Source organism: Bombus fervidus, chromosome 11, assembly GCF_041682495.2.
Source record: "Bombus fervidus isolate BK054 chromosome 11, iyBomFerv1, whole genome shotgun sequence".
Classification (NCBI taxonomy): Eukaryota; Metazoa; Arthropoda; class Insecta; order Hymenoptera; family Apidae; genus Bombus; species Bombus fervidus.
Window position 1 is genome coordinate 12,233,069 of NC_091527.1, and position 13,763 is coordinate 12,246,831.

A 13,763-nucleotide genomic window follows, 5' to 3' on the forward strand; every position below is an offset into this window, starting at 1 on the left:
TTTGTAAATTAAGGAACTCGAACTATTCTAGAATAATTTATAGTAAAATATTTTATGTCTATATCTAATTAATTATAAAATTTATTACTTTCTTTTTAAATATGTATATTATGTTGTGTTTGACATTTTAGGTTATACTAATTATAACACTTTTTCTGATAAATTTCATATTATTTTAACTGAAAGTTTCGTATTCATTGCCAACTGTGTTTTTTTATTCATACGCAATATTCTTTCGAAGTTATATTAAAAATATTATGTATTATGAAGTTGAAATTATTTTGAAAGGTAATATTTATTATATCAGGGACAGAATCAATCTGGTACCAGTGGTACAGGAAGTGATAAGAAGGATGATAAGGATAAGAAAAAGAAATATGAACCACCTATCCCAACAAGAGTAGGCAAAAAGAAGCGGCGTACAAAAGGACCAGATGCTGCTTTAAAATTACCACAAGTTACACCTCATACACGTTGTAGACTAAAGCTTCTGAAGTTAGAACGTATAAAAGATTACTTGTTAATGGAAGAAGAATTCATTCGAAATCAAGAAAGACTAAAGCCACAAGAAGAAAAGAATGAAGAAGAAAGATCTAAAGTCGATGACTTACGTGGAACTCCAATGTCTGTTGGAACATTAGAAGAAATTATTGATGATAATCATGCAATAGTTTCTACATCTGTTGGTTCTGAGCATTATGTATCAATTTTATCATTTGTGGATAAGGATCAATTAGAACCTGGATGTTCTGTACTATTAAATCATAAAGTTCATGCTGTTGTTGGAGTTTTAGGTGATGATACAGATCCTATGGTTACAGTAATGAAACTAGAAAAAGCTCCACAAGAAACTTATGCAGATATTGGTGGTATGAAATATTTGCATTACTATTACAAATTTTATATGACATTACATATTCACAAACATGTTTCATTATTTAGGACTTGATACACAAATTCAAGAAATCAAGGAATCTGTAGAATTGCCTTTAACACATCCAGAGTATTATGAAGAAATGGGTATTAAACCTCCAAAAGGAGTCATACTTTATGGACCTCCAGGAACTGGAAAAACATTGTTAGCAAAAGCTGTTGCTAATCAAACCTCTGCAACCTTTTTGAGAGTTGTTGGTTCTGAGCTTATACAGAAATATTTAGGAGATGGTCCCAAACTTGTTAGGGAGTTATTTAGAGTTGCAGAAGAGCATGCCCCTTCTATTGTATTTATAGATGAAATAGATGCTGTAGGCACAAAACGGTATGATAGCAATAGTGGTGGAGAACGTGAAATTCAAAGAACTATGTTAGAACTCCTCAATCAACTTGATGGTATGAAAAGTATTTTAATATCAATTATACAGTATTATAATTATGTTTTATATTTTAATAACAAAGTATTTTTATTTTTCAGGTTTTGATAGTCGCGGAGATGTTAAAGTTGTTATGGCTACAAATAGAATTGAAACACTAGATCCAGCATTAATCAGACCTGGCCGTATTGATAGAAAAATTGAATTTCCATTGCCTGATGAAAAAACAAAAAGAAGAATATTCAGCATTCATACTAGCAGAATGACTTTAGCACCTGATGTAAATTTAGCAGAATTAATTATGGCTAAAGATGATCTTTCAGGTGCAGATATAAAGGTAAAGCATTATTTATACAATGGTATTTGAATGGAAAAAGAATTAAATGATATATTAAACAATATTTTTATCTTATAGGCCATATGTACTGAAGCTGGTTTAATGGCTTTACGCGAACGCCGTATGAAAGTTACTAGTGATGATTTCAAAAAATCTAAAGAGAGCGTTTTGTATCGGAAAAAGGAGGGGTCTCCCGAAGGGTTATATTTATAAAAATTCTGCAATTAATATTCTTTATTTACGTTTGAAGCATAAAAATATACATGCTAATAAAAAGATACAAAAAACTGTTTTGGTTGATAAATTAATTATCTTCTAAATCTGGAACATCTCGTATCTTTAATATATCAAATTCGTTGATATTTAATTGCTTTACATGTGGTTGAAAATACTCATACGATGTTTGAAGAACTTTCACTGAATACGATCTTTGTTCATTGATGATTTCATCAAAACTCTTCTGTGTATTATTGACATTATTAAGTTCTGCTACACATATATGACACGCGCCTCTTCTAGTTTTATCAAAAATTTCTTTTATATTTTGCGGATGCTCGACATCCTTTGGTATAGTGTTTAATAAACTTTTAAACTTTCCTAGAATAAAAGCTGTTTGAAAACCTTCTTTATATCCACTATCAAAACCATTTTGAAAAACAGAATTTGATCCATCTTCTACTCCTTCCCTGTAACCATCCTTTAAAAAATAATAGTATATTTAAAATCGTAGTATAGTTCATAGAACATGTAGGTATTGTCTTTTTTATAATTATATATTGGTATACAAATTTACCTTTTTAGCAGTACTAATAATTCGATCCCAGTTTTTAGTAGCAATATTCAAGGAATCTTCAGTATCCGATTCATTTAAAGAATTTTCCATGTTTTCTAAATAATTTTTGCGTTAATATAATAAATCTTATCGTTGCGGTTGCAGGTAAATTAGTGAAAGTATGTGAATATAACCTAACAAATATTGAAGATAATCGAGTGATTTGTATTTTTAATACAATAAACGAAATATAATGGAAACCGAAGCTAGTACTTCGAAGGAACAAGATACAACTAATGCAGATATAAATCCATACGAAGCAATTGAACAAAAGTAAGATTTATTTCCTTTTACTAAAAATTAATGACATTTACCACGATATAGTTAATAGGTTACAATCATTACTCATGTACAATATAAATAATTATGTTATTACATAATAGACTCCTCATATTTTATTATTATAGAAATGAAATATGAAAAAAGTATCTAAATATGGTATTTTAAATTTTCAGAATTCTTGCATTAGCACAGACAAGACCAAAAGGAATATCTGATAAAGACTTAAGTACTGAAATGCCAGACTTGCAACCTGTTCAAAGAGCTCAAATTATAAATAAACTTTTATCTCAGGGTCATTTTGATCTATTTAAGCAAGGTGGTTCCTTGTTATATCGTTTGAAAGATCCATCTAAATCAAAAATAGCTAAAGGCGCAGATAACGAGGAAAAAATCGTATATACCATCATTGAAGAGGCGGGGAATAAGGGGATTTGGATTCGTGATATAAGATTTAAATCCAATTTAATGCCCACTCAATTAAATAAAATTTTAAAAAGTTTAGAGATCAAAAAATTTATCAAAGCTGTTAAGTCTGTAGCAGCAAGTAAGAAAAAAGTGTATATGTTATACAATTTAGAGCCAGACACATCTGTAACTGGAGGTGCATGGTACCAAGATCAAGATTTTGAAGCAGAATTTGTTGATGTTCTTAATCAACAATGTTATAGATTTCTAGAGAATAAAAGGGAGCAAATGAACTCTTGTAGAGGTGGACCAATCATGGCTAGAAATGTTACATTTGCTTCGTCTAAAGAAGTATGGAAATTTATCTCTGATCTAGGAATAAGCAAGGTTTGAATGATCATTATAATTTTCTTCAAGTTATATATGTGGACATTATAAAAAAAATGCAAATATTTATAGGTGAAGTTATCAGTTGAAGATTTGGAGATGATATTGAATACCTTAGTTTATGATGGAAAAGTAGAACGTACTCTTTCAGGCGATGGGGGCACTTTATATAGAGCAGTAGAACCTTTATTAAGTCCACCTGGATTAATTAAATCTACTTGCGGCATTTGTCCGGTAAGCTGTTTTATTTTTCTTTTTCATACATATTTTTTATGACTTAATAATATAGAGATATTTAAATACAGGTGAGAAAAAATTGTTGTGATGTTGGTGATATTACACCTACAAAGTGCCAATATATTACAGAATGGTTGGAATAATATTTTGTAATAAAAATATGGATTTAAAGTAATTATTTATTTGTACATACTCTTTTTATACAAATATATAAGTTACACAAAAAAAGAGAATAAAACTTTTATAAAATATATTTAGAACACTTATTTTATACAATCCTATAGTAATTTACAAAGATTAAGCAGAAAAATTCCGAGTTGTTTAATAATAGTTGTTTAATAATAGAATCTGTTATTATAATTGTACGAGAATCAAAACGTAATGATTTTACCTAGATAAATTGCGAACAATTCCCGCCAAATTTAGTAGGTTTATATATCTAGACCGGATACTAATTACCAACTTGAAAAAGATAGTATATTACAGTTATATTTTATATAGTTCGTAATGAACTTTCTTCATGAATAATATCACAAATACTTGTAATAATTATAGAAATTGTATTGTCGTTAAAAGAAGAGACGTTTATCGAATTGAAAATTTTGAATGCATTAACGTAACGAACATTATTACATGACTATCTTTATTTCCCGCGTTTTAAAAAATAGCTTTATGTTGGCAACATTATTCTTTTTATTGGTTTCCGGCTTTGAGATGCCAGATGTGAATGCGCGCTTCCACGAGCACCGTTAAATCGTGCTTTGTCATGAGACTCGAAATGTTTCGTGAAACGATAGCAAAGTTTTTTGTTCAATGCGTATAAATAAACAAAATTTTAAATCAAGTAAATCGCAACAAGTTCTAGGGTAAATTAAAAAGCAGTTGAAACTTTAAAGGTGTTTATAAGAATTGGCGTGTGTTGCATGTGTCTCTCGGTGTTTCGGAAAAAGTATAGCACTATCTTCGACGTAGAATTGATTATAACTTGTTAGAAACGTGAACGAAGACGTAGATTTACCAAGTGTCGACATGCCGCTTCTTCGTAAACAGCCGTTCCAACGTCTTCACGTTTCATCAGATTTTAAAGACGACGACGAAGTTTTCCACTGTGAGGTTACCAATGAAATTTTCAAGGACTACAAGTAAGACCATGACAGCTGAGATAAGTTCGAAACATATTCTGCAGTTTCGTTAATGCAATTTCTCAGTCATGAATATCTCGTATTCTTTCAACATTATCTTGCTTCCTTGATGATATTGTCGTAAATAATACATGTCGATGTGCTAGTTAATGATTTGTTATTGTATATCCTTTTGCTCTATACTGAATAGATAAAGCTGAAAAGTACATTATAGGAAACATTTAGATCTTACACGTAGATCTTATCTACCGTCATTAACTAAATCTTGCATGATAATATCGAAAAGATCATAGATTAAATTATCTCAGTTTTATTTTGTTACTCTATTACATATTTACATCCGTGTTTTTTAAGCGTTTATTTTCATCTTTGCAATGATATGTAAACCTGTTATCTACTTTTAGAAAAATGTTATTGCATCCATTGATATTAATAACATTGCATTTAGGGTGTTATATATTTTATGATTGCAGTGAATTTTGTGAGAGGATTATTTTATGTAACTCACTTATATGGTCATGTAGTATAACTGGCAGAACTAACATGACCTTTGAGGAGGCTTTACAATGCGAAGAAAATGCAAAAAGAAGCCTTAAAGAATTTCCTATGGAGGTATGATATTTCATTAAAAATTTAGTGTTACATTATTAAAATATTAGATTTGTTGATTGTGTGTTTTATATTACAGCTACGTATACCTATATTATATCTTGCCAGTAAAACAAACAGATCATCCTTTAAAGAAATGATAGAGGATGTATATCAATTTGCAAGGGATCGTTATTTTGTTGGTGAAATGGTTGAAGCAAGTTTTACAGAGGATTCTTGGTGTGATTGTCATGTTCTTCAAGTTATTGCACCTTCAGAACAACAAATTAAATTATATAATAAAGAAAACAACAGGTATAATATTTATCTATATTATATAAATGAATGTGTGTATGTGCATTCATATTATTGTAATTTAAGTTTGTTACATAGGAGCCCACAAGAACAACAGTATCATCCACCGGCAAAATTATTTCGTTATGAAGTGGAACAATTAGACTCTGGAGATTCTGATGTTAGTCAACTCATGATAGTGGAAGCAGCACAAGTGAGAAGAAGGAAACAACACTACAGTAAAGAGCGTAATAAAATTTTTTTACGTCAGTTATGTGAACAGAGTGAAGGTGGAATATGGATTGTTAAAGTTAGTATATTAATAGCAATAATACAAAAATTTTGTGAATATATTGATGGAGCAAATTTTTCTGGATTTCTAGGATAACGTTTTATTAAAATATGCGATTAATAAAGTACGCTTTGATACCATATTTGCTGGTCCTCCTCCAGACTTTACATCACGTATTAAAAAGCCTGTTAAACATAAACAGGAATCAATAGATAAATTTCTTACTACAGATGTATCAAAACAGAAGTTATTAGAAAAACCTAACCCTTTAAAAAAAGTGAATCAAGGAGGAGTGGATATAAAAAAATTTCGCAAACCAAGGTAAAACGATGTGTATTAAATTAAAAGTAGTTTGCAGTGTCTGGTTATTAAAAATATATTAAAATTACAAAATTTTCAAATAGAATGAATGGGAAATTTAAGGAAGACCTTAAGGCAAAAGCTCTTGAAGAAAAAGCAAAACGCAAAGAAGAAAGAGTATTGCAAAATGAACGTAAAAAGGAGGAAAAACAAAAATCAGCAGCTTTAGCTGCATATATAAGACAATGGAATAAGCCAAGGGAGGATCTTGAATGCGAAGATCTTTCTCCTATCCCAGAAGCTACGCCAGTCAAGAGTAGCATACCTAATGAAAAATTTGGCGATAGTGTAATGATTCTAGAATTTTTAGAATTTTTTAATGAAGAACTGGAAGTTAGTGCATATTTCCCAAATGGTTTTACTTTAGATCTACTGGAAAAAGCACTATTATTAAAAGAAACATCTGGACCTTGGAGTGATCTTCTACAATTACTATTAGCAAACATTTTTAAATATCAAACAGATGAAGAAGATGAAATTCATGCTCAAGCATCTGATATAACAAATGATATTAGCACGAATGAAGGAGCATCATCAATGACAAAAGCTGTAAAACTTTCTACTATAGCATCTAGTTGGAGTCAGGTGCACCAAGGTTGCAAATTATCTGAATTGACATTAGATCATGTAACTTTAAGTGAAATTCTAAGACAACACTTATTGTGCTCTGGAGGGCGAATTGGCGATGTTGCTACTAAGTGGAGATATTCTCAAAGAGGTACATATATATAACTATGCTAAACCAAACCATTAACGAATATTATATTTAATCCTAATTTCTTTAGGTGGTTATACAAATCAAGATGATCCTGCACTGTTTATGAGAATAAACGAGACATACATTTTAAGATTGTTGGGTCATTGTAGTGTTCATGAATTTGAGTTAGGTGAAAAGTTAAAAGTAGCTACATGTTTGATAAATCAGTTACTCACTTTCGCTTCGATACGAGATGTAATAGAAGAAAGACGTGAAAAACTTCATCAAGCAAAGAAAGAATTGAAGTCTTTCTTAATAGCTGAACAAAGGAAAGAAAAAGAAGAAAAAGAAAGAATGAGAGATCGAGAAAAAGATAATGATGGTAAAATACCAAAGAAAGTTACGCGTGGTAGTTGTGAAGAGGAAAAAAAGAAAGAAGAATATGAGAATAAATTAAAAGAACTTCAGGAAGCATCCAGAGATAATAAAATGATGGTTTATCTAGGTTCTGATAGAGCTCATCGTAGATATTGGAGATTTTTATCAATACCAGGTAGAGCTTCATGTTTTTATATTATTTAATTAATAAGAAATGTTTGTAAATTTTCTTTGTTTTTCTTATAGGAATATTTGTAGAGAATGATGAATGGTGGTCTGGTAATTGCATTCCTGATGGTACACCTTATCAACCAGAATTATTAGATACAGAAGCTATGCATGCATATTTAAAAAATAAGTTTGAAGATGAGTTTAGTGATAAAGAAAATAGTTTTAAAAAAGCAAAAAGGTCTCCTAAGAAAGTTTCATTCTCTGACAAAAATATTCTTAAGTCTCCAAGAAAAGATATATCTCGGAAAGAGTTTAAACAAGAATTATTTGATATTAGAAAAAATCTAATGGCCTGTACAGGAGACAAAGAATGTCCTGTGCATTGCAAGAGATCAGAACTAAAATGGAGTTTCTTTGGAAAGCCGGAAGATATAGAAGCTTTAGTAAATGGTTTAAGTAAACGAGGAATTAGAGAAGGTGAACTCAGAAATAATATTATACAAGAAATGCCAAGTTTAAAATCTGTGATTGAGGAATGTCCTAGACATAAACTTAATCCTGAAGTAGTAAGTATTTCAGATGGATTCTTTATCTTTTAAAATTACTATTGAATAAACATTGCGAGTAAATTTTTGATACAGTTTTCAGAACCTATCAAAATGCATCCTAATAGGATTTCAAAAAAGAATAGATACGAAAATGCCAATTTAAATTTTCCTTCAGAAATGGCAGTCAATATTGTTTTAGAATTGACTCTAAGAGATTATATCCTAGATTTTGAAGACAGAGTGAAAGGAGGGGCTTTGGGGAATTTGAAAGTTAATGATCGTGAAGTATGGAGGCACGCAATAAGTAACAGGAAATATGATAAACAATGTGATAAATTAGTGTATGGTACAAATGAAATTGAAGCAGATATTGTTTCTAATACATCTTTAGACAAAATCAAAAATGAAACAAAGCATAGTAGACCTGGAACTCCAGATTCAGAAGTCGGAAGTATTAATACAAAAACTTACAAAGATGCAGGAAAATATTTAGGTCCACCAAATGAAAATGAAATGCTCCCAGATCCCAATCAGCAGTTAGCCATTAAACAAATGGCTTGTGCTATTTTACAGTTATCTCACGCTATTGAGCAAAAGTACTTACAAAAACCGTTAGGTGCCACTGAAAAAGATAAGAAATGGTTCGGCGAAGACATCAGAGAAAAATGGGAACAATCACTTATGGCATCAGCGAGTTGGTCTCAATTGTTTGTACACTTAAGTACTTTAGAAAATAGTGTTGCATGGAGTAGAAGTGCATTAAATGCTCAGTGTCGAATATGTAGACGACGACGAGACGGCGACAAAATGCTACTATGTGATGGATGCAACAAAGGCCATCATTTATATTGTTTGCAACCAAAACTAAATGTACATTATTTTCTTAATCCTTTTATTTTTAGCTTCCATTATATTGCAATATTTGATATTAAATATTTACTTATAGAGTGTACCAGATGGAGATTGGTATTGTAAAGTATGTAAACCACCTACAAAACCAAAAGAGAAAATTAAAAAGAGAAAAAAATTTGAAGATGAATTAGAGGAGGACGTAATATTAACCAAAGAAACTCGACATAATCGTGCAAAACGTGTTCTTGAAAGTGAGGAAGAAGGGGATTCAGTTGATGAAGAATTAGAAGAAGATAGTGATGATGATATGTAAGTGTCATTTTGATAATAAAATATATGATATTTTTTAGAAATTATAAGTATTATTGAGTGTTAGACGAAGAAATTTTTCAATAATTAATATATGTTCCAGGGATAGTCAACAAATAAATGTGTGTTGCATATGTAAAAGCGGTGGAAAATTAATCAACTGCGATACATGTTCAAATTTTTATCATGTAGAATGTATAGAACCTCCGTTAACAAGAGCACCTCGAGGAAGATGGGTTTGTTCAGACTGCAAGGATAGAAAGGACAGAAAGACAAACATAAGATATGGTAAATATTATAATATACTTGCAAATTTAGTGGTCGCAGGAAGTGCTATGACAAACTTTGAGAATATTGCGCTACCTCATAATATTTTATTATCATTTCGTGTTAACATCTTAGTACATTTTTTTAATTTAAATACTAATGTAATAAAGCAGTTTCTTAGTTCTAATTATGTTGTTAGTGAGGGGGCGTGAAAGGGAAAGGGACAAGGAGAGACTGTGCGCTGCAGCAGCACGCTCTCGCATCCATGGCTTTGCCAAGAGCCTCCTCACTACAGAATCTACAGACTGGGACGGTCTGTATTGTAACTCTATTCACTTTTGCTTAGTATGAATACAGATTTTTTTTTACAAATATAGTAATACTTGGTATAATGATATGTAATATGTAGGATTGCTTTATACATTTGTTCATTATTACTAAATTAAGGTTAATCAACTTTGTTGCATGTATGTGCAAATGGTTCTTATGCTTCTATTAAAGCAAAACATTTAAAATTTATATTAAATTTGCTTTCTTTCTTTAAATATATTTATACTTTTCTTAATTCAATGTAATTCTTTTAATGTTTTCCATTAACTAATTATTTTAGAAGTGTTTACATCCTAATGTCAGTATTTAATTATATATATACATATTTATATATATACAGATAGCAGTACTTCAGAGGATACAGAGCCAAGACAAACCAGAAGAGCAGCTAAAAGAGCTGCTGAAATTGAACAAGAAGAAGATAAGGGAACAATTAAAGGATGTATGGGGAGACTGCAGGAATTACTTTCTGACATTAGGCATCACAGAGATTCGTGGCCATTTCTATCACCTGTTACAAAAGATGAAGTTCCAGATTATCATGATATTATTTCCAATCCTATGGATTTTGGTACAATTAAATATAAACTTAATAATAATGAATATGAAACACTGGAACATTTTTTCAGTGATTGTCATTTAGTGTTTGAAAATTGTCAAGCTTATAACGAAGAACACAGTTCCGTCTACAAGTGAGTATTACTAACACAAATATTTTTTTACATAAGTTCGGACGCCAGAGATTGCGAGATTAACTAATACTATTGATTAATGTGCTATGTTCATATTGCAAGTGTTTATAAGTATAATGTTTCAGTAACTTTATATGTGCCAATAATAATAATATCTTTATACTATATTGTATATTTATTAATATTATTAAGTGATATTTGTATCTCTAATACCAAAAGATAGAAGTGGGATTGCATGCATTTGTAACTAATGAATATTAAAACTAACAAAATATGCAACAATTAAATATTTCACAATCACAGCTTTATGAATGAATGAAAAAATTTCATTTGCTACTATTAAACTAAATTTTGCAGTAATTTAAATGTATATTTTGAAGTTAAAAAGAGCTAATAGAAATTATTGCAATAGAAACCAGAACAATAATCATTTAAGATCAAAATCTTTGGCTTCCGAACACTTAAAGTAGTACAGATTTTGAAAGTTAGGCTATGTCTTTTTAAAAATAGTTACGTATACAGAGCAGGTATCAGATTATTGAAGTACTATGAAAAACGATGCAAAGAATTAGGATTGACGACACATGGTGAAGAATTACTACGACCTCCAGATACAAAGAAGCCAAAATTCGAAGAAAATGGTCTCGCAGTTAGCGAAGATGAAGAAGCAGAAAATATTCAAAAATCAAGATAGAGATAAAATACTTTCTTGAAATCGTTATATTTATTGAATATCAATTTTTACTTCTAATACGTAAATTAAATGTACCTTGATGCTAAATTTGTACACTGATGTTGAATTGTGTACAGATTCATAATTCAGCAAAAAATGCTCTGTAAAGTATATATTACTAAAAAAATGGTTTCGTTTACTGAAAATTAGAAGATACCGCATAGAATTTATGAAGTTTATCTATCGAAAGAGGTGATAAAATGCAAGCTTAAAAGTATTTAAAATATTTTCTTCTATGTTAATTATCAAATATCCCGATTAACTCTTTTTCTTAGGCTTGCTATATCAAAAAGCATGCACAGTATTATTTGTAGAATTTTACGCATGGTACAATTGCTCTCGCATACCATTTTGTAGAAATTACTGTTTAATGTAGAACATTTTATAAACAAATGAACAAGCGCGTAAGCAATGAACTATTTTCATATGCTTGAGCCAGTACAAGAATAGTCTTTTGAGTTAGTATTATTATAAACAAATTTTTGTTATCAAACAAAGTTTTACATTATATTATTAATTATTTATTATTTTAACGTTATTAATTTGATTACATCTTATATATCTTTATAGTTAAGTAAAAAAATTTGGAGGGTTACCTAAATATATTCTAAACTTTGAAAGATTTGACTTATATAAATTTCATGTAAAATGTTACACATTACCTGCCTTTTATAGTACGTCTATATGCAGTGTGAAGTACGATCACGCGTAACATGACTGATGGTTTAAGAGTTAATACATGCGTAACAGAAACTAAGAACTTTTGTTATGAATGTTAAAAGCATTCGTACAAAAGTAATTATATATTGATACAAACACAGTTACTATGTCTTTACTTGTATTTATATAAAGTAGATTTTACTGGGGTTCAAATATGCACACAAAACTACAGAAACTTCAGGATTTTATTTCATCATTTTTGTTTTAGATTTTATCAAATTGTTAACATATTAATAGTACTTATCTTTCTTTTTGCTTCTCTTTTTCTCTTTTGCAATAATCAGTATATTTTTTGAAAATTACAAATTTTAGGCTGGCCCTACATGAAATCTACGGTACAAATTATCATTAATCTTTATATTGTACAGCAGTAGAAGCAGTTCTTTGTAATCATGTATGTTTTATACGATTAATTTGGTAATAAACTTTTAAAATAGATTTACAAATGAAATTTGTTTATAATAAACTATATAATAAATCAGAAGCTGGTTAAATAGAATTTTTATATACAATTTGAAATTGTATTCATATATATTCACATATATATATATATATATATTTCTCTTTCACATTATACTACAATGTTTTTAATTTATAATTTAATGATGCATTTTCCCAGAAAATTGTTCTTTGTGGATCTCTTCCCATTTTTTCACATTTTCTGGAGCATGACCTGCAATACAACAAGAAGAAATTATTAATCCTTAGGTATATAAACACTAAAATAGCATTAAACAGGTTTTTCAAAGTACTGTACTTACTCATTTTATGGAATTTATAGAACAAAGGTAAACAAATTATTGTACTAATTGCCCAATATCTAAGTACCCAACCATTCTTTGATACAAACATGTAATGATGAAATGGAAATCGTCTAATTTTTGCAGCCAGTGAATATGGGTACTTCATCTGTGTTCCAGACATAGCTAAAAATAGTTTATTATTAATATTCATTTTGATATTAATGTTTAATATTAATTTTTATTATTTGTTATTTGTGTCTATGTTTAAATGATTAAAAAATAATATTCCATGAGAGAAAGCATATGGTTTGCAGTTTATAAAGTAATAATTAATACACTTTATGCTTATAATAATACTTTATACAATGAAAAAGAACATTTTTTTTTATTCTTTAAGAATCCCGAAAATATATATTATATATCGTACTTGAAATTTGATTAATAAAAGCTGATTCACTCGATTATAACTGAATGGAACGTATCTGACAAATATATGTGTAATTCTATATTTGTATAATTTGTTCTGTTACGGAGATTGCAAATATAATTACAAAATTAAAGTTCGATAGTACGAAAATTACATTTACAGCGCGAATAAAGAGTTTCTTTTGCATATTAATATTTTACATATAGCTTTTATATGATTTTTATATTTTTTAACATTTACATAAAATCATTTATTTACCAAATGTTTAATATCAAAATGAAATATAAAATATTATTTACCTTTTATCAGTTTAAAACACAATCTTAACAAACTAACGAAACGGATCTGCTATGATTGCTACAGCCATAGAACAATATTATATAACCAGCATCCTACTAAAATATATCGAAAAGTATCGAATCAGAATTAT

The 13,763-nt window shown here is 29.3% G+C and overlaps 5 protein-coding genes across 10 annotated transcripts in view; 3 read left to right on the plus strand and 2 right to left on the minus strand.

Annotated features, from left to right (window-relative positions):
- Nucleotides 1-1,951, plus strand: part of Rpt2 (26S proteasome regulatory subunit Rpt2) — a 51,778-nt gene extending 49,827 nt beyond the window's left edge. The window contains exons 2-5 of one of the 2 annotated variants that reach the window (XM_072012835.1): nucleotides 314-869; nucleotides 943-1,329; nucleotides 1,412-1,647; nucleotides 1,726-1,951. In XM_072012835.1, the coding sequence (XP_071868936.1) occupies nucleotides 314-869; nucleotides 943-1,329; nucleotides 1,412-1,647; nucleotides 1,726-1,860 (1,314 nt within the window). In that variant the 3' untranslated portion in view covers nucleotides 1,861-1,951. Of the gene's footprint in view, nucleotides 1-307; nucleotides 870-942; nucleotides 1,330-1,411; nucleotides 1,648-1,725 lie in introns of both variants that reach the window. The other variant, XM_072012833.1, reaches the window with a different exon arrangement.
- On the minus strand, nucleotides 1,864-2,650 carry LOC139992219 (uncharacterized). The gene is made up of 2 exons (XM_072012868.1): nucleotides 2,441-2,650; nucleotides 1,864-2,344 (listed from the first exon to the last, which is right to left on the minus strand). The coding sequence occupies exons 1-2, from the start codon at nucleotides 2,528-2,530 to the stop codon at nucleotides 1,952-1,954; spliced, it is 483 nt and encodes a 160-aa protein (XP_071868969.1). The 5' UTR covers nucleotides 2,531-2,650; the 3' UTR covers nucleotides 1,864-1,951.
- On the plus strand, nucleotides 2,613-3,978 carry Polr3f (RNA polymerase III subunit F). Its single transcript, XM_072012846.1, has 4 exons — nucleotides 2,613-2,752; nucleotides 2,935-3,553; nucleotides 3,626-3,787; nucleotides 3,859-3,978. Exons 1-4 carry the CDS (start codon nucleotides 2,673-2,675, stop codon nucleotides 3,931-3,933), a joined length of 936 nt encoding a protein of 311 aa, XP_071868947.1. The 5' UTR covers nucleotides 2,613-2,672; the 3' UTR covers nucleotides 3,934-3,978.
- Nucleotides 3,979-4,501: 523 nt separating this feature from the next.
- Acf (ATP-dependent chromatin assembly factor large subunit) lies at nucleotides 4,502-12,228 on the plus strand. Of its 4 annotated transcripts, none has more exons than XM_072012781.1 (14): nucleotides 4,502-4,932; nucleotides 5,406-5,544; nucleotides 5,621-5,835; nucleotides 5,902-6,124; nucleotides 6,198-6,427; nucleotides 6,511-7,184; nucleotides 7,252-7,716; nucleotides 7,788-8,278; nucleotides 8,354-9,130; nucleotides 9,207-9,421; nucleotides 9,525-9,709; nucleotides 9,888-10,001; nucleotides 10,359-10,710; nucleotides 11,221-12,228. In XM_072012781.1, the coding sequence occupies exons 1-14, from the start codon at nucleotides 4,820-4,822 to the stop codon at nucleotides 11,402-11,404; spliced, it is 4,377 nt and encodes a 1,458-aa protein (XP_071868882.1). In that variant the 5' UTR covers nucleotides 4,502-4,819; the 3' UTR covers nucleotides 11,405-12,228. The 4 variants fall into 4 exon arrangements, with proteins under 4 accessions (XP_071868882.1, XP_071868884.1, XP_071868883.1 ...); XM_072012783.1 differs by having other exon boundaries at nucleotides 11,233-12,228; XM_072012782.1 differs by having other exon boundaries at nucleotides 5,914-6,124.
- Nucleotides 12,229-12,330: 102 nt separating this feature from the next.
- On the minus strand, nucleotides 12,331-13,726 carry Roh (reduction of Rh1). 2 transcript variants are annotated; one of them, XM_072012872.1, is made up of 3 exons: nucleotides 13,633-13,726; nucleotides 12,925-13,089; nucleotides 12,331-12,836 (listed from the first exon to the last, which is right to left on the minus strand). In XM_072012872.1, the coding sequence occupies exons 2-3, from the start codon at nucleotides 13,085-13,087 to the stop codon at nucleotides 12,763-12,765; spliced, it is 237 nt and encodes a 78-aa protein (XP_071868973.1). In that variant the 5' UTR covers nucleotides 13,088-13,089; nucleotides 13,633-13,726; the 3' UTR covers nucleotides 12,331-12,762. The 2 variants fall into 2 exon arrangements, with proteins under 2 accessions (XP_071868973.1, XP_071868972.1); XM_072012871.1 differs by lacking the exon at nucleotides 13,633-13,726 and adding an exon at nucleotides 13,574-13,599.
- Nucleotides 13,727-13,763: the final 37 nt, after the last annotated feature.

What these genes read in the sequence shown, in the direction of transcription:
- LOC139992219 (XM_072012868.1), bottom strand. Translation starts at nt 2,530, where the DNA reads ATGGAAAATTCTTTAAATGAATCGGATACTGAAGATTCCTTGAATATT. An exon ending in TTATTAGTACTGCTAAAAAG is followed by an intron (nt 2,345 to 2,440) that starts GTAAATTTGTAT and finishes TATTTTTTAAAG; the next exon opens with GATGGTTACAGGGAAGGAGT.
- Polr3f (XM_072012846.1), top strand. Translation starts at nt 2,673, where the DNA reads ATGGAAACCGAAGCTAGTACTTCGAAGGAACAAGATACAACTAATGCA. An exon ending in TACGAAGCAATTGAACAAAA is followed by an intron (nt 2,753 to 2,934) that starts GTAAGATTTATT and finishes TTAAATTTTCAG; the next exon opens with AATTCTTGCATTAGCACAGA. An exon ending in CTACTTGCGGCATTTGTCCG is followed by an intron (nt 3,788 to 3,858) that starts GTAAGCTGTTTT and finishes ATTTAAATACAG; the next exon opens with GTGAGAAAAAATTGTTGTGA.
- Acf (XM_072012781.1), top strand. Translation starts at nt 4,820, where the DNA reads ATGCCGCTTCTTCGTAAACAGCCGTTCCAACGTCTTCACGTTTCATCA. An exon ending in TATAATAAAGAAAACAACAG is followed by an intron (nt 5,836 to 5,901) that starts GTATAATATTTA and finishes TTGTAATTTAAG; the next exon opens with TTTGTTACATAGGAGCCCAC. An exon ending in ATAAACTTAATCCTGAAGTA is followed by an intron (nt 8,279 to 8,353) that starts GTAAGTATTTCA and finishes TTTTTGATACAG; the next exon opens with TTTTCAGAACCTATCAAAAT.
- Roh (XM_072012871.1), bottom strand. An exon ending in CTATAAATTCCATAAAATGA is followed by an intron (nt 12,837 to 12,924) that starts GTAAGTACAGTA and finishes GTTGTATTGCAG; the next exon opens with GTCATGCTCCAGAAAATGTG.